The sequence below is a fragment of the Spea bombifrons genome, chromosome 2 (assembly GCF_027358695.1).
Source record: "Spea bombifrons isolate aSpeBom1 chromosome 2, aSpeBom1.2.pri, whole genome shotgun sequence".
NCBI lineage: Eukaryota > Metazoa > Chordata > Amphibia > Anura > Pelobatidae > Spea > Spea bombifrons.
The window spans coordinates 468,383-492,847 of NC_071088.1; the positions used below are offsets into that span (position 1 = coordinate 468,383).

General features: G+C 48.7%; 1 protein-coding gene across 2 annotated transcripts; it reads left to right on the forward strand.

Moving 5' to 3' along the window:
* Positions 1–1,370: 1,370 nt before the first annotated feature.
* MAB21L3 (mab-21 like 3) lies at positions 1,371–21,042 on the forward strand. 2 transcript variants are annotated; one of them, XM_053456851.1, is made up of 8 exons: positions 1,371–1,472; positions 9,892–9,967; positions 17,335–17,475; positions 18,822–18,893; positions 18,985–19,276; positions 19,517–19,698; positions 20,103–20,297; positions 20,634–21,042. In XM_053456851.1, the coding sequence occupies exons 2-8, from the start codon at positions 9,920–9,922 to the stop codon at positions 20,892–20,894; spliced, it is 1,191 nt and encodes a 396-aa protein (XP_053312826.1). In that variant the 5' UTR covers positions 1,371–1,472; positions 9,892–9,919; the 3' UTR covers positions 20,895–21,042. The 2 variants fall into 2 exon arrangements, with proteins under 2 accessions (XP_053312826.1, XP_053312827.1); XM_053456852.1 differs by lacking the exon at positions 18,822–18,893.
* Positions 21,043–24,465: the final 3,423 nt, after the last annotated feature.

The window sequence follows — 24,465 nt, forward strand, 5'->3', positions numbered from 1 at the left end:
ACCCCGAGGGGCTTTATGGCTGGGGCAGTGACTGAATGGGCCGGTTTTGTCAGACCTAGGCACGTCCTGTACGGGGGGGGGGGGTTGGGTTGGGTGGTATCTGTCATGTTGGGGGAGGGCATGTCCTGCAGGCGCATTAAACTGGGGCAGAGGAACGGGGTCACCGGCTGCTGTCACGTTGTATCTGTCTGAACGTCTATATACCCCGTATACGGCACACAGGGCGCTGGCACGGGGGGGGTTAATGCATCTGCTTGCTAATTAGGGCACACTGACCCCACGGGGGGGTACATCACCGTGAAATATTTGCCCCCCTTCCGGATATCCTCTATTGTGGAATTTCCGTTTAAACTGATTTTAATATAAAACAAAGCCCGCAGATTTGAAGTCATTTGATTTACTGAAAGTAAAGAGTTAATCAGAACCTGTAAGTGGGAAAAGTAATTGCCCCATGAACCTGATGGCTGGCTGGTTGGTTCACCCTTGGGGGCAATAACTGTGATAAGCGGCGCTTCCTTCGCTGGGGACAGAATGGTTTGGATTCCGCCGCGTTGGATCTGCCTACAGACTCGAGTCGGGACATCTGACTGCCCTCTACCGCTTCTGCTGGGAGGCTGTTCCACTTATCTCTCCATATGCCTATCCAATGCATGTTGATATTCCCTCATTTTATTAGCCTCTACCGCGTCACGGTGGGCAGGGTGTGTGTGTTCGGTGTTGTGGAGTGTGTGTGTGGTGGGTGGGCAGGTTGTGTCGTGGTTGGCAGGTTGTGTAGGGTAGGGTGTGTGTGTTCGGTGTTGTGGGGTGTATGTGGTGGGCGGCAGGTTGTGTGGGGTAGGGTGTGTGGGGGTGTTTGGTGGTGTGTGTGGGGGTGTTTGGTTGTGTGTGTGTGGGGTATGTGTGTTCAGTGTTGGGTGTGTGTGGTGGGCGGCAGGTTGTGTGGGGTAGGGTGTGTGTGTGTAGTGGGTGGGCAGGGTGTGTGTGGGTGTTTGGTTGTGTGTGTGTGGCGTGTGTGTTCAGTGTTGTGGGGTGTGTGTGTGGGCAGGGTGTGTGGGGGTGTTTGGTGGTGTGCGTGTGTTGTGGGGTGTGTGTGTGGTGGGTGGGCAGGGTGGTGGTATTTGTGTGTGGGGTATGTGTGTTCAGTGTTGTGGGGTGTGGGTGGTGGGCGGTGGGCGGCAGGTTGTGTGGGGTAGGGTGTGTGTGTTCGGTGGCGTGTGTGCGGGGCGTGTTTGTGTGTGTTGTGGGGCAGTTGTGTGTTAAACGTGCAGGGACGAGGCACTTGTTCCGTGTTTACAGTAAACGGCGCCCGGGGACGGCACTGTCGGGCGGGGGAGGTCACGCTGCGGCTCTTTCTCTCTCATTTGGGGCCAGGAACGCGCAGGAGCTGCAGTGCAGGCGGGAGCCCCTCAGCACACAAAAGGTTAAATCCAGGACAGCACTTCACCTGCTGCCAGTGAGATCCGGTGCACCAGGTAGGTGAACCCAGGGGCCTCGGTGGGGGTCAGTGATCCGTGTAGGTGAACCCAGGGACCCCAGGGAGTATATGCGGAGCGAGGTCTACCTGCGGGGTACCTCGGCGGTCTCTATTTCGACTCGTTCTCTTTAAGAGCCCCAGCAACCGACATTTAACCCGGATCAATGCAAAGTAACGCATCTGGGGCATAAAACCCCCAACGGCAGAGTACAGAATACCTGATACAGTCCCGAGGAGGGGGGTTTAGGGGCAATTACTTCAGAGGATTTAAAGCAGGTAGAGGAGGTAATAGAGCAGCAGGAGACGCTCGCAGAATGCCGGGCCGTACAGCGAGAGGGAATCGCTCGTGCCGCTGTACAGAGGACCGCTGAGACCTCACTTGGAGTATTGTGTACAGCACTGGAGAGCGGATCTCCCGAAGGATAGAGATATGTGGGAGAAAGTGCAGAGAAGGGCAACTAAACTGCTTCATGGATTACAAGATAAACCTTACCAGGACAGGTTAAAGGATCTTAACATATACACTGTGCTCTGTACATATACACTGTACTATATACATATATACTGTGCTATATACAGTGGCGACTCTAGAAACAATATATAGGGGGGGCACACAAGATGCCACAGTCAAACTGGGGGGGCATTAATAATTTCCACCATTAAATCATACCACTGAAAAAACACACACACACATATATATATATATATATATATATATATATATATATATTGCCAAAAGTAATGTGCTATGGAATGATACTTTTGTTATTGGACAATACAATACTTGATCATTCAACATGGGAAGCCTGAAGCCACCATTTAGTACGACTAATCCTTGAAATTCTTTAAACAACACAATACCTTAACTTTTGCACTGATTTCAGGGCCTAATATTAGTCCCTGCTGCCGATATATATATAAATATATATATAAATATTAGACCCTGCTGCCGATAGCAGGTATAGATCAACACATTAACACACAAACCCAGCTTTGCATGTATAGATCAATTGAAATTCACTTGTGATCTCAGCACTGAAGGTATATATCAAATAAACAGAATCAGACATACAAATCCTGTATTTGCAGGTATACAATAATAATATATGAAACGTAGCATCGCAGGTATAGATCAAATCAATACATGGAAACAGCATTGCAGGTATTAATCAACTGAACAAGATATACAAACCCTGTATTTGTAGGTAAACATAAATAATGTATGGAAACATAGCATACCAGATATGGATCTACAGAAGAACACACAAACCAAGCTTTGCAGGTACAGATCAACTGGAATTCACATAAAAACACGGCATTAAAGGTATATTTAAAACCTCCTAAATTACAGGCATAGATCACAGGTTGCACAACCCAACCACACTGCCCACATAGAACCTGACCAGCACCCAGATAACACACATACGATTTGCCATCTTTGTCCCATATACACCCTGCCTGTGCCATCTTGGTCCCCAAGGCTCAAACATCCTGCTAGTGCCATCTTTGCCCTTCCACAATTATACATCTATGATACACACAATCACATTAACTCATGCTCTCCCTCATTCAGACAATTCATCCATTTTAAGAAACTACATCCCTTGGAGCTTCAAATGAGGGGTTACATGTATTTCTAGGACAAAAGTTGAGTGCACAAATAATGATGGAATATGTCGCTTTGGCTAGAAAATATGTTTTTTGTATCCATAGCGACATGTTCATTTGTGTCTTGCGCACTCCAGGTTATTACTAGAAACACATGCAGCCCCTCATTTGATGCGCCAAGGGGTGTAGTTTTTGCAAATGTGTACTTTTTGTGCCATAATTTAACTTCCTACGTGAGCACTAATGCCACGTCAAGGCTTCAACCCTAATTACTGACCATTCACACGCCTTTCATATCTCCATTCACTCACAGAAGCACACACCATACTTTCCATACATTCACTCACAGAAGCACACACCATACTTTCCATACATTCACTCACAGAAGCACACACCATTCTTTCCATACATTCACTCACAGAAGCACACACCATACTTTCCATACATTCACTCACAGAAGCACACACCATACTTTCCATACATTCACTCACAGACGCACACACCATTCTTTCCATACATTCACTCACAGAAGCACACACCATTCTTTCCATACATTCACTCACAGAAGCACACACCATTCTTTCCATACATTCACTCACAGAAGCACACACCATACTTTCCATACATTCACTCACAGAAGCACACACCATTCTTTCCATACATTCACTCACAGAAGCACACACCATACTTTCCATACATTCACTCACAGAAGCACACACCATACTTTCCATACATTCACTCACAGAAGCACACACCATTCTTTCCATACATTCACTCACAGAAGCACACACCATTCTTTCCATACATTCACTCACAGAAGCACACACCATTCTTTCCATACATTCACTCACAGAAGCACACACCATTCTTTCCCCTTACAATCCCAAAGAAATGATGGTAAAGGGAGAAAAAAAATCACTTTTACAGCAAAAATAAGTTTTGCAGTAAAAATGCAAGGCGCTCCAGGGATGAGATGGTTACTCACGTACCGCACAGGCTAAATGGCTGATTCTAATAATATTTGCAGTTCATCAGGATTTCAAAAATTGCCTCCCTCTACCGTTGGCTAAATTTAACCCCATGATCAAAGGGATCATAGGATTAAAAATTAGTATCGGCCATTTTTAAAAAGGGAATGTGACTTTTTATAGCTATATGATCGCTGTGGTAACATTGGCTACCACAGTGATCATTTAGCTAGAATACTTAAACTTTTTTTTTTTTAAAGTTAAACTACTTTATGTTTAAATAATTTAATTTGGGGGTCTCTAGGCAATTTTGATCTTTTTTTTTATCTGCCTTTAGAGACCCCAAATCATTTTTTTCACATTTTTATTTTTTTTAACTTAATATTTTTTTATTATTTTTTTACAATCTATATACCGGAAATCGCTGGAAAGGTGAGGCGATTACCTCTCCAACGGTATATGTTGGGGGTCTGTAGCTGCTTAGATGCCTGAGATACAGGCATCTAAGCAGCATGCCCCCATACCTCTTTAACTGACAATTGTCAGTTGTTAATAAAGTTGCGCGGTGACGTCATCGCGTCATTGCGCGAGACGTCACCGGGCAGATCGGGTGGCCCCGGTGATGCCCTTCAGTGTGAGGGGCAGATCACCGGGGTAGGTGGTGATGGAGGTCCACAGACCTCCATCAAGGTAAGATGGTGCCGTCGTTAGCACCTGACTGGGACTGCTAGCGACGGCACCATGCCATCCTTAGCAGTCAAGGACTGTCCTGGGTGGTTATAAATTCGGCGGGGGGGCAAGGAATAACCTAGGGGGGGCAATTGCCCCCCTGTAGCGACGCCACTGGCTATATACATATATACATTTACACTGTACTATATACATATATACATATACACTGTACTATATACATATATACATATACACTGTACTATATACATATATACTGTGCTATATACATATATACTGTACTATATACATATATACTGTACTATATACATATACACATATACACTGTACTATATACATATATACATATATACTGTACTATATGCATATATACTGTGCTATATACATATATACATATACACAGTACTATATACATATATACATATACACTGTACTATATACATATATACATATACACTGTACTATATACATATATACTGTGCTATATACATATATACTGTACTATATACATATACACATATACACTGTACTATATACATATATACATATATACTGTACTATATGCATATATACTGTGCTATATACATATATACATATACACAGTACTATATACATATATACATATACACTGTACTATATACATATACACTGTACTATATACATATATACTGTGCTATATACATATATACATATACACTGTACTATATACATATATACTGTGCTATATACATATATACATATACACTGTACTATATACATTTACACTGTACTATATACATATATACATATACACTGTACTATATACATATATACATATATACTGTGCTATATACATATATACTGTACTATATACATATATACTGTGCTATATACATATATACATATACACTGTACTATATACATATCCATATATACTGTGCTATATACATATATACATATACACTGTACTATATACATATACACTGTACTATATACATATATACATATACACTGTACTATATACATATATACATATACACTGTACTATATACATATATACTGTGCTATATACATATATACTGTACTATATACATATACACATATACACTGTACTATATACATATATACTGTACTATCTACATATATACATATACACTGTACTATATACATACACACTGTACTATATACATATACACTGTACTATATACATATATACTGTGCTATATACATATATACATTTACACTGTACTATATACATATACATATATACTGTGCTATATACATATATACATATACACTGTACTATATACATATATACATATACACTGTACTATATGCATATATACTGTGCTATATACATATATACATATACACTGTACTATATACATATATACATATACACTGTACTATATACATATACACTGTACTATATACATATATACTGTACTGTATACAGATATACATATACACTGTACTATATACATATACACTGTACTATATACATATACACTGCACTATATACATATATACTGTACTATATACATATATACATATATATTGTACTATATACATATATACTGTGCTATATACATATATACATATACACGGTACTATATACATATATACATATACACTGTACTATATACATATATACATATACACTGTACTATATACATATACACTGTACTATATACATATATACTGTACTGTATACAGATATACATATACACTGTACTATATACATATACACTGTACTATATACATATACACTGCACTATATACATATATACTGTACTATATACATATATACATATATATTGTACTATATACATATATACTGTGCTATATACATATATACATATACACGGTACTATATACATATATACTGTGCTATATACATTGTTAGGGATATTAATGAGACAAAATCGGTAAAACCAATATTTTATCACACACGCAAAGTAACGACGCTACCAAATATTGTAGTACCACATCCACAATATTAATTTAAGGAGATACCCTATATTTTATATTATATATTAATATATATATATTTTCCTAAATCCTTTCAGATCGCCGAAAATTATAATTCAAATTAGATATATATCACAATGATAATCAATCAAAAATATTATTTATTGTGAATACAATTTATAAAATCTATATATGGGTCACACAGTGCAGAATACAAAATACAAAGTTCTTAAAACATGTCAAAAATGAATCAATTCAAATACAGTATATTATCGATAGTTATCAATATGAATTAATACTTTATGAGTCTAACACACAATTAATTTCCAGTCCACTCAGCAACCAAAATAATAATCAGCCGGGCAGTAATAAAAAGATCACTAACTCTATTATATTAGTTCAACTAATATGCCAATTTAAAATAATTTAATAATGTCTAAGAGTATTTAGTGAAATTCCTAATAGATGCAAATAATGTCAAACTTCATCTATAGGTAAAAATACCTTTTCATTATTGTTATTATCACGGGTTATAAGCTGCAGTCTCACAAGCCGTCATATACAATAATATCATATACAATAATATCATATACAATAACGCCATATACAATAATATCATATACAATAATATCATATACAATAATATATACAATAATGCAATATACTACTTCCCAGAAAAAGGGAATTCTATACGAAGAAGACAAAATTCACCTCTATTCAGAATAATAAAATTATAATTACCACCACTTGTTGCTGTGGTCCAACTGGTCCTTGTAGAAATTAATCCAGGTTCAGTGGCAAGAAATTAAGTGGGAAGAATATCACTTGCTACCAGTTATATAACTTGGGACTCAAAGTAATTCTAAGAGTAAGATTATGGTGCCAGGATCTTGAGATTCCAATTCTTTGGGGTAAATTAAATGAGTCCGTCAGGGTCTGTCTGTCTCAGGGTGCGTTTCTCAGGTCCGTTTTTAAGGTGAGTCTTTTAGGGTGCGTTTGAGGGGTGAGTCCTTAAATTATTCAAGACATAAGCTTTTAAAGACAGGGCTTATTATCATAGCCTCCACCTATTGGCTGGAATTCTCCAATCATAACGGTGGGTTTTACCCATTATAATTAGGATTTCTACTCATATTTACACCGTTGTAATTTCTTAATTTACCAGCGAGAGACGCTCTGGTCTAAGAAATAACTTAAGACCACTACATATGTGTTCATATGGTCCCCTTATCTTTAGATGTTACCTCCTAGGTAGTAAATCAGGTCTTTGTATTCGCCCATATCTCCAGACGTTGCCTCCTAGGTAGTAAATTAGGTTTTGGGGGTCTTACAACGGGTCCCCCATTCCATTTCCATACCTAAGGATATTTAGTGTCTACTCCTTAACTTTCTCATGGCAGATAACATTCATAGGATCATATATACTGAAACATCATTATACATGAATACTTCTTTGTTCTCAATTATAGAGGGAACAAAGACACACAGAAATAACCGTTATATGATTAAATAAAATAAAATGGCTCTGACTCCATTTTGTGCTCATGTAAATACAGAACATATAGAATACATGTTTTCTAGCATAAAATATCTGACAACATATATACATATACACTGTACTATATACACATATACATATATACTGTGCTATATACATATATACAGTACTATATACATGTATACTGTACTATATACATATACACTGTACTATATACACATATATACTGTGCTATATACATATATACTGTACTATATACATATGCACTGTACTATATACATATACACATATATACTGTACTATATACATATATACTGTACTATATACATATATACTGTACTATATACATATATACATATATACTGTACTATATACATATACACTGTGCTATATACATATACACTGTACTATATACATATACACTGTACTATATACACATATACACTGTACTATATACACATATACACTGTACTATATACATATACACATATACACTGTACTATATACATATATACTGTGCTATATACATATATACATATACACTGTACTATATACATATATACTGTACTATATACATATATACTGTGCTATATACATATATACATATACACTGTACTATATACATATATACATATACACTGTACTATATACATATACACTGTGCTATATACATATACACTGCACTATATACATATATACTGTACTATATACATATATACTGTACTATATACATATATACATATATACTGTACTATATACATATATACATATATACTGTACTATATACACATATACATATATACTGTGCTATATACACATATACTGTACTATATACATATACACTGTACTATATACACATATATACTGTACTATATACATATATACTGTACTATATACATATATACATATATACTGTACCATATACATATATACATATATACTGTGCTATATACATATATACTGTACTATATACATATATACTGTAAGGGAATCAACAAGATAAAGGAAGAGAGTTTATTTAAAAGGAGAAATAAAACCACAACAAGCGCACAGAGTCATAAGCTAGAGGGGCAAAGGTTTAACGGTAACATCAGGAATATTACTTTAGGGTAGTGGACGCATGGAATAGCCTTCCAGCAGAGGTGGTAGATGCTAATACAGTGAAGACATTTAAGCAAGCATGGGACAGGCATCAGGCTGAGCTGGATATAAGATAAGTCCGGGATTGAGGAAAGGACTGAGAGGACGGGCGGACCGGACGCCGAATGCTTCTTATCTGCCGTCACTTTCTATTTTTCTATGTGAGCCGTAGAGCTGGAACGTTTAGAAGATCGGAGGGTTGTTCCAGCTGTGTATATGCGGTGATATAGTGTACAGTGCTGTGTATATGCGGTGATATAGTGTACAGTGCTGTGTATGTGCAGTGATATAGTGTACAGTGCTGTGTATGTGCAGTGATTTAGTGTACAGCTCTGTGTATATGCAGTGATATAGTGTACAGCCCTGCGTATGTGCGGTGCTATTGTGTACAGCGCTGTATATGTGCAGTGATATAGTGTACAGCTCTGTGTATATGCAGTGATATAGCGTACAGCTCTGTGTATATGCAGTGATATAGCGTGCAGCTCTGTGTATGTGCAGTGATATAGTGTACAGTGCTGTGTATATGCGGTGATATAGTGTACAGTGCTGTGTATTTGCAGGCCGCTTCTACCACTGAATACCCCAGGAATGAAGAATCTCACAGAGGAGGATCTGCACGGCTTCCTGCAGCTATCGGTAAGGCTCTGAGTGATGGGAGTGAGGGTCATTCACACAACACCCATCACCACCATCCTCCTACAACACCCATCACCACCATCCTCCAACAACACCCATCACCACCATCCGCCTACAACACCCATCACCACCATCCGCCTACAACACCCATCACCAACATCCTACAACACCCATCACCACCATCCTACAACACCCATCACCACCATCCGCCTACAACACCCATCACCACCATCCTACAACACCCATCACCACCATCCACCTACAACACCCATCACCAACATCCTACAACACCCATCACCACCATCCGCCTACAACACCCATCACCACCATCCTACAACACCCATCACCAACATCCTACAACACCCATCACCACCATCCGCCTACAACACCCATCACCACCATCCGCCAACAACACCCATCACCACCATCCGCCTACAACACCCATCACCACCATCCGCCTACAACACCCATCACCACCATCCGCCTACAACACCCATCACCACCATCCGCCTACAACACCCATCACCACCATCCTACAACACCCATCACCACCATCCTACAACACCCATCACCACCATCCGCCTACAACACCCATCACCACCATCCTACAACACCCATCACCACCATCCGCCTACAACACCCATCACCACCATCCGCCTACAACACCCATCACCACCATCCTACAACACCCATCACCACCATCCGCCAACAACACCCATCACCACCATCCACCTACAACACCCATCACCACCATCCGCCAACAACACCCATCACCACCATCCGCCTACAACACCCATCACCACCATCCACCTACAACACCCATCACCACCATCCGCCTACAACACCCATCACCACCATCCTCCTACAACACCCATCACCACCATCCGCCTACAACACCCATCACCACCATCCGCCTACAACACCCATCACCACCATCCTACAACACCCATCACCACCATCCTACAACACCCATCACCACCATCCGCCTACAACACCCATCACCAACATCCTACAACACCCATCACCACCATCCTACAACACCCATCACCACCATCCGCCTACAACACCCATCACCACCATCCGCCTACAACACCCATCACCACCATCCGCCAACAACACCCATCACCACCATCCGCCTACAACACCCATCACCAACATCCTACAACACCCATCACCAACATCCTACAACACCCATCACCACCATCCGCCTACAACACCCATCACCAACATCCGCCTACAACACCCATCACCAACATCCGCCTACAACACCCATCACCACCATCCTACAACACCCATCACCACCATCCTACAACACCCATCACCAACATCCTACAACACCCATCACCACCATCCGCCTACAACACCCATCACCAACATCCGCCTACAACACCCATCACCAACATCCTACAACACCCATCACCACCATCCGCCTACAACACCCATCACCACCATCCGCCAACAACACCCATCACCACCATCCGCCTACAACACCCATCACCACCATCCTCCAACAACACCCATCACCACCATCCGCCTACAACACCCATCACCACCATCCTACAACACCCATCACCACCATCCGCCAACACCCATCACCACCATCCTACAACACCCATCACCACCATCCGCCAACAACACCCATCACCACCATCCGCCAACAACACCCATCACCACCATCTCACAACACCCATCACCACCATCCCCCTACAACACCCATCACCACCATCCGCCAACAACACCCATCACCACCATCCGCCTACAACACCCATCACCACCATCCGCCTACAACACCCATCACCACCATCCGCCTACAACATCCATCACCACCATCCGCCAACAACACCCATCACCACCATCCTACAACACCCATCACCACCATCCGCCTACAACACCCATCACCAACATCCTACAACACCCATCACCACCATCCGCCTACAACACCCATCACCACCATCCGCCTACAACACCCATCACCACCATCCACCTACAACACCCATCACCAACATCCGCCTACAACACCCATCACCAACATCCTACAACACCCATCACCACCATCCTACAACACCCATCACCACCATCCGCCTACAACACCCATCACCACCATCCGCCAGCAACACCCATCACCACCATCCGCCTACAACACCCATCACCACCATCCTGCAACACCCATCACCACCATCCGCCTACAACACCCATCACCACCATCCGCCAACAACACCCATCACCACCATCTCACAACACCCATCACCACCATCCCCCTACAACACCCATCACCACCATCCGCCTACAACACCCATCACCACCATCCGCCAACAACACCCATCACCACCATCCGCCTACAACACCCATCACCACCATCCGCCTACAACACCCATCACCAACATCCGCCTACAACACCCATCACCACCATCCGCCTACAACACCCATCACCACCATCCTACAACACCCATCACCACCATCCGCCTACAACACCCATCACCAACATCCTACAACACCCATCACCACCATCCGCCAACAACACCCATCACCACCATCCGCCAACAACACCCATCACCACCATCCTACAACACCCATCACCACCATCCGCCTACAACACCCATCACCACCATCCGCCTACAACACCCATCACCACCATCCTCCAACAACACCCATCACCACCATCCTCCAACAACACCCATCACCACCATCCTCCAACAACACCCATCACCACCATCCGCCTACAACACCCATCACCACCATCCGCCTACAACACCCATCACCACCATCCTACAACACCCATCACCACCATCCTCCAACAACACCCATCACCACCATCCTCCAACAACACCCATCACCACCATCCGCCAACAACACCCATCACCACCATCCGCCTACAACACCCATCACCACCATCCCCCTACAACACCCATCACCACCATCCGCCAACAACACCCATCACCACCATCCTACAACACCCATCACCACCATCCGCCAACAACACCCATCACCACCATCCTACAACACCCATCACCACCATCCGCCTACAACACCCATCACCAACATCCTACAACACCCATCACCACCATCCTACAACACCCATCACCACCATCCGCCTACAACACCCATCACCACCATCCGCCAACAACACCCATCACCAACATCCGCCTACAACACCCATCACCAACATCCTACAACACCCATCACCACCATCCTACAACACCCATCACCACCATCCGCCTACAACACCCATCACCACCATCCGCCAGCAACACCCATCACCACCATCCGCCAACAACACCCATCACCACCATCCTACAACACCCATCACCACCATCCGCCTACAACACCCATCACCACCATCCGCCTACAACACCCATCACCACCATCCACCTACAACACCCATCACCACCATCCTACAACACCCATCACCACCATCCTACAACACCCATCACCACCATCCGCCTACAACACCCATCACCACCATCCGCCAGCAACACCCATCACCACCATCCGCCAACAACACCCATCACCACCATCCGCCTACAACACCCATCACCACCATCCGCCTACAACACCCATCACCACCATCCGCCAACAACACCCATCACCACCATCCTCCAACAACACCCATCACCACCATCCGCCAACACCCATCACCACCATCCGCCAACAACACCCATCACCACCATCCGCCAACAACACCCATCACCACCATCCTACAACACCCATCACCACCATCCGCCAACAACACCCATCACCACCATCCGCCTACAACACCCATCACCACCATCCGCCTACAACACCCATCACCACCATCCGCCAGCAACACCCATCACCACCATCCGCCAACAACACCCATCACCACCATCCTACAACACCCATCACCACCATCCACCTACAACACCCATCACCACCATCCGCCAACAACACCCATCACCACCATCCGCCTACAACACCCATCACCACCATCCACCTACAACACCCATCACCACCATCCGCCTACAACACCCATCACCACCATCCTCCTACAACACCCATCACCACCATCCGCCTACAACACCCATCACCACCATCCGCCTACAACACCCATCACCACCATCCGCCTACAACACCCATCACCAACATCCTACAACACCCATCACCACCATCCTACAACACCCATCACCACCATCCGCCTACAACACCCATCACCACCATCCGCCTACAACACCCATCACCACCATCCGCCAACAACACCCATCACCACCATCCGCCTACAACACCCATCACCAACATCCTACAACACCCATCACCAACATCCTACAACACCCATCACCACCATCCGCCTACAACACCCATCACCAACATCCGCCTACAACACCCATCACCACCATCCTACAACACCCATCACCACCATCCTACAACACCCATCACCAACATCCTACAACACCCATCACCACCATCCGCCTACAACACCCATCACCAACATCCGCCTACAACACCCATCACCAACATCCTACAACACCCATCACCACCATCCGCCTACAACACCCATCACCACCATCCGCCAACAACACCCATCACCACCATCCGCCTACAACACCCATCACCACCATCCTCCAACAACACCCATCACCACCATCCGCCTACAACACCCATCACCACCATCCTACAACACCCATCACCACCATCCGCCAACACCCATCACCACCATCCTACAACACCCATCACCACCATCCGCCAACAACACCCATCACCACCATCCGCCAACAACACCCATCACCACCATCTCACAACACCCATCACCACCATCCTACAACACCCATCACCACCATCCGCCTACAACACCCATCACCACCATCCTACAACACCCATCACCACCATCCGCCAACAACACCCATCACCACCATCCGCCAACAACACCCATCACCACCATCTCACAACACCCATCACCACCATCCTACAACACCCATCACCACCATCCGCCAACAACACCCATCACCACCATCCGCCAACAACACCCATCACCACCATCTCACAACACCCATCACCACCATCCTACAACACCCATCACCACCATCCGCCAACAACACCCATCACCACCATCCGCCAACAACACCCATCACCACCATCTCACAACACCCATCACCACCATCCTACAACACCCATCACCACCATCCCCCTACAACACCCATCACCACCATCCGCCAACAACACCCATCACCACCATCCGCCTACAACACCCATCACCACCATCCGCCTACAACATCCATCACCACCATCCGCCAACAACACCCATCACCACCATCCTACAACACCCATCACCACCATCCGCCTACAACACCCATCACCAACATCCTACAACACCCATCACCACCATCCGCCAACAACACCCATCACCACCATCCTACAACACCCATCACCACCATCCGCCTACAACACCCATCACCACCATCCGCCTACAACACCCATCACCACCATCCACCTACAACACCCATCACCAACATCCGCCTACAACACCCATCACCAACATCCTACAACACCCATCACCACCATCCTACAACACCCATCACCACCATCCGCCTACAACACCCATCACCACCATCCGCCAGCAACACCCATCACCACCATCCGCCTACAACACCCATCACCACCATCCTGCAACACCCATCACCACCATCCGCCTACAACACCCATCACCACCATCCGCCAACAACACCCATCACCACCATCTCACAACACCCATCACCACCATCCCCCTACAACACCCATCACCACCATCCGCCAACAACACCCATCACCACCATCCGCCTACAACACCCATCACCACCATCCGCCTACAACACCCATCACCAACATCCGCCTACAACACCCATCACCACCATCCGCCTACAACACCCATCACCACCATCCTACAACACCCATCACCACCATCCGCCTACAACACCCATCACCAACATCCTACAACACCCATCACCACCATCCGCCAACAACACCCATCACCACCATCCGCCAACAACACCCATCACCACCATCCTACAACACCCATCACCACCATCCGCCTACAACACCCATCACCACCATCCGCCTACAACACCCATCACCACCATCCTCCAACAACACCCATCACCACCATCCTCCAACAACACCCATCACCACCATCCTCCAACAACACCCATCACCACCATCCGCCTACAACACCCATCACCACCATCCGCCTACAACACCCATCACCACCATCCTACAACACCCATCACCACCATCCTCCAACAACACCCATCACCACCATCCTCCAACAACACCCATCACCACCATCCACCTACAACACCCATCACCAACATCCGCCTACAACACCCATCACCAACATCCTACAACACCCATCACCACCATCCTACAACACCCATCACCACCATCCGCCTACAACACCCATCACCACCATCCGCCAGCAACACCCATCACCACCATCCGCCAACAACACCCATCACCACCATCCTACAACACCCATCACCACCATCCGCCTACAACACCCATCACCACCATCCGCCTACAACACCCATCACCACCATCCACCTACAACACCCATCACCACCATCCTACAACACCCATCACCACCATCCTACAACACCCATCACCACCATCCGCCTACAACACCCATCACCACCATCCGCCAGCAACACCCATCACCACCATCCGCCAACAACACCCATCACCACCATCCGCCTACAACACCCATCACCACCATCCGCCTACAACACCCATCACCACCATCCGCCAACAACACCCATCACCACCATCCTACAACACCCATCACCACCATCCGCCAACAACACCCATCACCACCATCCGCCTACAACACCCATCACCACCATCCGCCTACAACACCCATCACCACCATCCGCCAGCAACACCCATCACCACCATCCTACAACACCCATCACCACCATCCGCCTACAACACCCATCACCACCATCCGCCTACAACACCCATCACCACCATCCTACAACACCCATCACCACCATCCGCCTACAACACCCATCACCACCATCCTACAACACCCATCACCACCATCCTACAACACCCATCACCACCATCCGCCTACAACACCCATCACCGCCATCCGCCTACAACACCCATCACCACCATCCGCCAACAACACCCATCACCACCATCCACCTACAACACCCATCACCACCATCCTCCAACAACACCCATCACCATCACACCACCGATCAGCAGCACCCTGTAAACACTACTCATCACCACCGCAATGGCTTTCCCCAGCCGCCCGTCTCAGGACCCCCTCTAGCGGCTATTAATGAAATAACCCTGACGCCACGGTAACGAGTCACCCGATTTCGGGGCCACTTCCTGTAATGTGAGCTGGAATAATAATGATTTATGCCCCCCAGGGTGGCCCTCGGCAGCGCCGCGTCTCCAGGGCGGTGGAGGAGGTCCGGCAGGTGGTCCAGCAGCTGACGGCGGAGATCAGCGCGAGAGACTCGCGATTCCAGACCATCTCCAACTCGGGCGTTCACAGCGACAGTCTGAAGGTGAGACACGGGCAACAAGCAGGGGCAGAAGGCGGGCGGTGGGCAACCCTCGGCCGTTGGGGGGGCAGGGATGTCCCGGCAGATGGTGGCATCTAAAGCTGGTAACCTGCACCAGGGAGTACCCATTACTTGTAAGGGTGGTCAGCACGTGGCGGGGGCTCTTCCCCGAAGAAAAGGCATTCCTGACCAATGAGGAGGCTACAAAGATGGCGAAGTTGGGGGACGCAGGCGCTGACTCGGGGGGTAATTAGAGGATGAGCCAATGCATGGAGGGTAACTGCAGGGCTTGGTGGTCTCGGGGGAGGAAGCCGACGCACTAGTATCTCCTCACCAGAGAATGAAGATCCAGGGCTATGATGTCATACTCATACATGATGTCATACATAGTGTTATTGGGTATCACCAGCACTTAGGGTCAGTGGCGTAACTACTAGGGCGCTGCGACGGGGCCCATGCCTCTAGGGGGCCCCCTGGCTCCTGTGGTCTCGTACCGGTTCAAAATTGTTTCGGCACAGGGAGGCGTATCGGAGAGAAATCATGTGACCCCGCTGTGAAACCGAGGCTGCGTGACCCACAGTGTGTGCCAGCAGCCGGAGAGGCGAGTGGGGGCGGGCCGGATGTTTGTTTGCATATATATGTATAAGTGTATGCGCATGGATGTGTAGGTGGGGTGATATGGAGTGTGTGTTAGTGAGTATGAGTGAGTGTGTGCAGTTTGTGTAAGTGTGTTTACATATGTGTGTCAGAGTGTATGTTGGAAGGATGTGCATGGGGCAAAAAAGGCACAGGCAACTTGCTTTGGGCGCAATGATGGCAGCCTGTTTGGGGGTTATCGTGGCACTGATAAGGTGTTTGGGGCAAAGTGGGCGGTCACAAGCTGTTTGGGGTAAAGGTGGCACTGTGGCACATGTTGCTTGGTGAAGTTGGGGGGCCCGGGGCAAGAAGACCTCTGCTGCCACGGGGCTGAAAGCGGGGGCTCCAATACCCCAAATCATTAACTCTGTAGGGTTTGTTTGCTAAAGAGGGAGCTTGCAGCAGAGTTGCAGCTTCATCTCACTATGAAGGTCTGAACCCAGTGAGCTTCTGCTCCCGTCTGGGATGTATTGCGGCGTTCGGCCTGCAGCTCTCCTACCAGCTGCCACCTTAGTGAATAATCCCCTCTGTGCCGCCGGCGGCCTGTAGCTTGCAGCCTTCTGACACCTTAAAGGCTAACGGAGCGGCGCCGGTTCCAGCAGCCGGAATCCGTGCAATCGCCGCAATCACCAGAGTTTCCTTTCCTCCCTAGACTGTCATTAACCCTTTCCTTTCTCGCCTGTCCTTTCTTTCTCTGCTGCCTGATGAGTCAGGACCAGCCGGATTTAGTGGCTCACTGGATGCTGCTGCTGCGGGGCAGGCGCTCCCTGCACCCCTGTATACAGGTACTTTCTGCCCCGCCTGTCAGGAGAATCACTCGTTGCCTATTGGGCTATTTGTTGGCTATATGGAGACCTGAAGTGCCTCCTTCCCCAGGTTATGGCTCCGTCTCAGTTCCTGGTCACCGTCCCACTCCGAGGCCTCAGTGGTTTCCGCCAGAGGAGCACTCGCCGTTGGCGCTATTATACCCCAAGCGGAGTCCGGCTTCTCACCCCTGTTATGGAGCCGGAGAAGATGCACCAGTGGCTGGAGGTTGAGCAGTTCCAAAAGAGCACCCCCCACTGGCACGAGAGTGATGTCAACATCCAGGGGGACGTGGTGCCGGCCCGCGTGGTCAGCGTCTTCCAAGGTCTCCTCCTGAGGGCCATCTGCACCTGCAACCTGTCTGGTGAGTGAGTATCTACCCCAGGAGCAAAATCCCATATGGATCCTGTGGATGATCCAGCCCACCAATGAGTGAGAGTAATACCAGGCCTGAGTGTGAGTTCTTGCGGTGATTGTCCTTGGCCTGAGTGGCGTCTACTCACCACGAGCTCCTGCCCCCGTATCTCGCTTTAATGTGGGGTATTTTACCGAGCGGGGGACGCCGGCTGCTGTCTCCGGCTGAGTGTTTGTCCTCTGACCGCAGACAAGGTGAGCGTCATGGAGTCCATCGGCCCCGTGATTCGGGTGAATGTGGAGACCTCGGTGCAGCCCGTGGAGGTTGAGCTCGTTCCGATGATCGAGGTGCCCGGCTGCTGGCCCAAGAAAGCTCGATGGCCGCGGTTCCTGAAGCGGTGGCCCTCGAAAGACCGAGCTCAGTGCGTTAAGGTAAAGAGGGGGAGGGGCAACCACGAGAAAGGGGGCAACTATGAGAAAAGGGGCAACCAAGAGAAAGGGGGCAACACTCGCAACAAAGGCCAGGAGAAAAGTTTTCAGAGGAGACTGAACTGGCACCAACGGAGTGCCTGCAGGGTCCGCATGAACATGGAGGCGAGCGCCACGGCTGCAGACCCTCATGACCAAAACGCAGTTAAACTGATAGGGTCTAAGAGACACCCATCAGGTACAATTTTAAATCAGTTTTTGCCTCCGGGGAGTTTAAGGGAGGTAAATCTGCCTCTAAATGGGGGCAATTTCCATAAATAAATAAATGTGGCCGCGTGTCACTCGTTTGATGCCCCCCGGTTTTGCCCCTGCATCTCTGTTAATTCACCTTCTCTTCATTCTTGAAGTCCTTTGGCTTTGACCTCCTGGCGCGGTCTAATTACCACTGGCAGCTGTCTTTCCTGCGAGCCGAGCGCCTCCTGCTGGACGCCATGGATGAGGACGGCGGCTGTCGGGGGAAATGTCTGCGCGTTCTGCGCCAGATGAAGGAAGACGTTTGGTGTCCAGGAAACCGCCCCGTGATAACGTCCCAGCACCTGCAGGTCCCACCCCTGTCATTATCACTTGTGTCACCCTGCAGTGGGAGGGGCAGACTCTGATCCTCCCATAACTCCCCTCTGTCACCCTGCAGTGGGAGGGGCAAACTCCTCTCTCTATAGCCCCCTTCTCCCTGTGTCACCCTGCAGTGGGAGGGGCAGACTCCTCCCTCTATAGCCCCCTTCTCCCTGTGTCACCCTGCAGTGGGAGGGGCAGACTCTGCCCTCCAATAGCTCCCCTCTTGCTGAGTCACCCTACTGGGAGGGGTAGAACCCACGGCCCATAGTGTTACCCCCGAGTGGGCGGGGAAAGTCTGTCTCACGCTGTTTATTTTCTGACAGATGGTTGTCCTGTGGGCCTGTGAGAGACACCCTGGCTCAAAGTCGTGGCAGGATTTTGTCCGCTGCTTCCTGCGTCTTGTTCGGCGACTTTTGAAGTGTACGAGGCAGCGCTTCCTTCGCCATTTCTTCGTCCGACGCGCCAACCTCCTGAAGTACGCAGACCCCGTGCAGCTCGAAGCGCTGGCTGACACGCTGAGCCGGTTCCTCCGGCACCCGTCCATAACCACAGCGGCCCAAGAAGGAAACTCCTCGGCCTGTTAGCCTCCTCGCCAACATCATGAGATCACAAACTTTACCAGTGATGTCACCCCACCTGTCTCACCGCTCCTCCCGGGATAGAGCTGGACCCCCACTCACCGCGCCCCCGGGGAAGGGCTGGACCCCCACTCACCGCGCCCCCGGGGAAGGGCCGGACCCCCACTCACCGCGCCTCCGGGGAAGGGCCGGACCCCCACTCACTGCGCCTCCGGGGAAGGGCCAGACCCCTGCTCACCGTGCCCCCGGGGAAGGGCCGGACCCCCACTCACCGCGCCTCCGGGGAAGGGCCGGACCCCCACTCACTGCGCCTCCAGGGAAGGGCCAGACCCCTGCTCACCGTGCCCCCGGGGAAGGGCCGGATCCCCACTCACCGCGCCCCCGGGGAAGGGCCGGACCCCCACTCACCGCGCCTCCGGGGAAGGGCCGGACCCCCACTCACTGCGCCTCCGGGGAAGGGCCAGACCCCTGCTCACCGTGCCCCCGGGGAAGGGCCGGACCCCCACTCACCGCGCCCCCGGGGAAGGGCCGGACCCCCACTCACCGCGCCCCCGGGGAAGGGCCGGACCCCCACTCACCGCGCCTCCGGGGAAGGGCCGGACCCCCACTCACCGCGCCTACGGGGAAGGGCCGGACCCCGGCTCATTGCATTTCCCGAGGCAGAGCCGGACCCCCGATGAGAGCGGGGAGACGAGAGCACCTGAGCCGTTATGTAGTTCATTTAGAGCTGCCATGTAGACCACAAATTGACTACGGAGGGTGGTACCTGCGCGCCGTGGGGTTAATTCACTGCCTGGATGGGATCATCAGGATAGTCATGTTTTTGTTGGATTGCTTCTCGGCCGCCATCTCCTCAGAAAGACCCCCCGGCAGCTGAATATTAAGCCACGTGTTCCTCGCAGTCACTTTTCACGCATCTCCTGTGAAAACATAGAAAATGGGCTTCTTAGACCGAGCCTCCTGTTCACCGGTCTGTGCCCCGCTTCCTCCACCATGGATCTCCATGCCCGGCCTCCGCTGCCTCCACTATTGGCCTCCATGCCCGGCCTCCGCTGCCTCCACTATTGGCCTCCATGCCCGGCCTCCGCTGCCTCCACTATTGGCCTCCATGCCCGGCCTCCGCTGCCTCCACTATTGGCCTCCATGCCCGGCCTCCGCTGCCTCCACTATTGGCCTCCATGCCCCTGCTGCCTCCACGTGACTGCTCTGTCCCCGATGCGTGCAATGGTGCCAGTCTGAGGGTTCTCCAGCCCCAGGTACCGCGTGTCCTGGCAGCGCCATCCAGTGCCGAAGGTCTAGTACCTGCCATCCCCTTCTGCCCTCCCAAGCTGAGCCCCCCTCCTGCCCCCAGCGTGGCCGGGATAGTTCCTAAGCCTCAGGTCTGGGCTGGAGTTACCCCTATCGGCAGCTTGTGTGCACAGTGAGCACTGACCCCATGTGGCTAATGTGACGGTGCTGTTAGAGCGCTGTTGATAGTTCCCGCCTATCCCCATCTGCCCCACGTGGTGCCCGGGGGCTGTTTGAATTAATTTACAAATAAAATAATGTGATCCCAACTCTTGGGTTGTGGATGTTAAAGGTCTGGGGCTCCTGCTGCTCAGCGCCGGGAGCTGCCCCGTGCAAGCAGGGTAATGGCAGCCAGGGGCAGGTAACACCATGGGGGGCAGCCATGGGGTATTTACAACTTCTGATAAAGGTTCTGATAAGAGAGACGCAGCGGCTTCTGAGACCTGAACACAAGGGAGTGTCATAAAATGTATTTACCCCCGTTGGGGTAATTATACAGATCCTTGCCAGCGAATTTTTACATCTGCGCTCTGCGTTCCCATCTCTCAGGGGCGCCGGTAACTGACATTATGTGACCTCGCGGTAGAAGAGAGACAGCTCACAGAGACCGCGCAAGATGCATGAAGAAAGGCCTCACGTAACGTAAGGGGGAAAGCATCGAGGACACGAGAGCTGTGAGAGAGGGAGAGCTGCGCGTCACCATCACTACATGCATCTTATTACTGGGCATCGCCATCACTACTTGCCTCTCATTACTGCTCGTCACCATCACTACCTGCGCATAACCATGACTACCTGTGCGTCACCATGACTACCTGCGCATCACCATCACTACCTGTGTCTCATTACTGCGCGTCACCATCACTACCTGCGCATCACTATCACTACCTGCGCATCACCATGACTACCTGCGCATCACCATGACTACCTGTGCGTCACTATCACTACCTGTGCATCACTTCCTGCGTCTCATTACTGCGCGTCACCATCACTACCTGTGCATCACTATGACTACCTGTGCATCACTAACTGCGCGTCACTATCGCTACCTGCGCGTCACCATGACTACATGCATCTTATTACTGGGCATCACCATGACTACCTGCGCGTCACCATCACTACCTGCGCATCACCATCACTACCTGCATCTCATTACTGCGCGTTACTATCACTACCTGCGCATCGCTATCACTACCTGCGCATCACCATGACTACCTGCGCGTCACCATGACTACCTGTGCATCACTATCACTACCTGCGTCTCATTACTGCGCGTCACCATCACTATCACTACCTGTGCATCACCATCACTACATGCGCGTCACCATAACTACCTGCATCTCATTACTGCGCGTTACTATCACTACCTGCGCATCGCTATCACTACCTGCGCATCACCATGACTACCTGCGCGTCACTATCACTACCTGCGTCTCATTACTGCGCGTCACCATCACTACCTGTGCATCACTATCACTACCTGTGCATCACCATCACTACATGCGCGTCACCATCCCTACCTGAGATCATGTATGGGCTTTGTCGTTATGGGGTTATATAGTTGATTAGTTTGCCAAGAGATGAAGTATAAAGAGAGAACAGCAGGTGGCCGAGGACTGAACCTTGGGGGACGCCAACCGAAAGTGGAAGGGGCGATGATGTCTCGCCAGAGGAGCTGACAGAGAAGGAACGGTTAGACAGATATGAGGAGATCCAGGAGAGAACTGTATCTCGAATGCCTATAGAAGCAAGTGAGTCTAGAAGAAGGTGGCGATCAACAGAATCAAAAGCAGCAGAGAGATCCAGGAGTATTAGAATGGAGAAGAGACCGTTTGCTTTGGCAGAGAGCAACGCAATGGAGACCGTCGTTACAGCCGTTTCAGTAGAGTGATGGGGTTTGAGGGTCAAGGAGGGAATTAGAGGAGAGGAAGTTAGTGAGGCGATTGTACAGAATCCGTTCAAACAACATGGAGGTAAAAGGAAGCAGCGACATAGGGCGGTAGTCAGACAGACAGACAGACGGGATCTGAGGAATGATTTTTTAGAATGGGTGTGATTAGCGCATGCTTGAAGGCCGTTGGTACAGATCCAGATGATAGAGAAAGATTAATTAGGTGGGTAAGTGACGGACCAAGCGATTGACTTTGTGAGGTGTGATGGGGTCAAGGGGACAGGTTGTTGGGTGAGAGGAGGAAAGAAGAGTGGTGATCTCGTCTTCAGTTGTGGGGAAAAGGCAGTTAGTATGGGAGGAGTGGAGACAGTGGTGGGTGGTGTAGGAGGGGGTTATAAA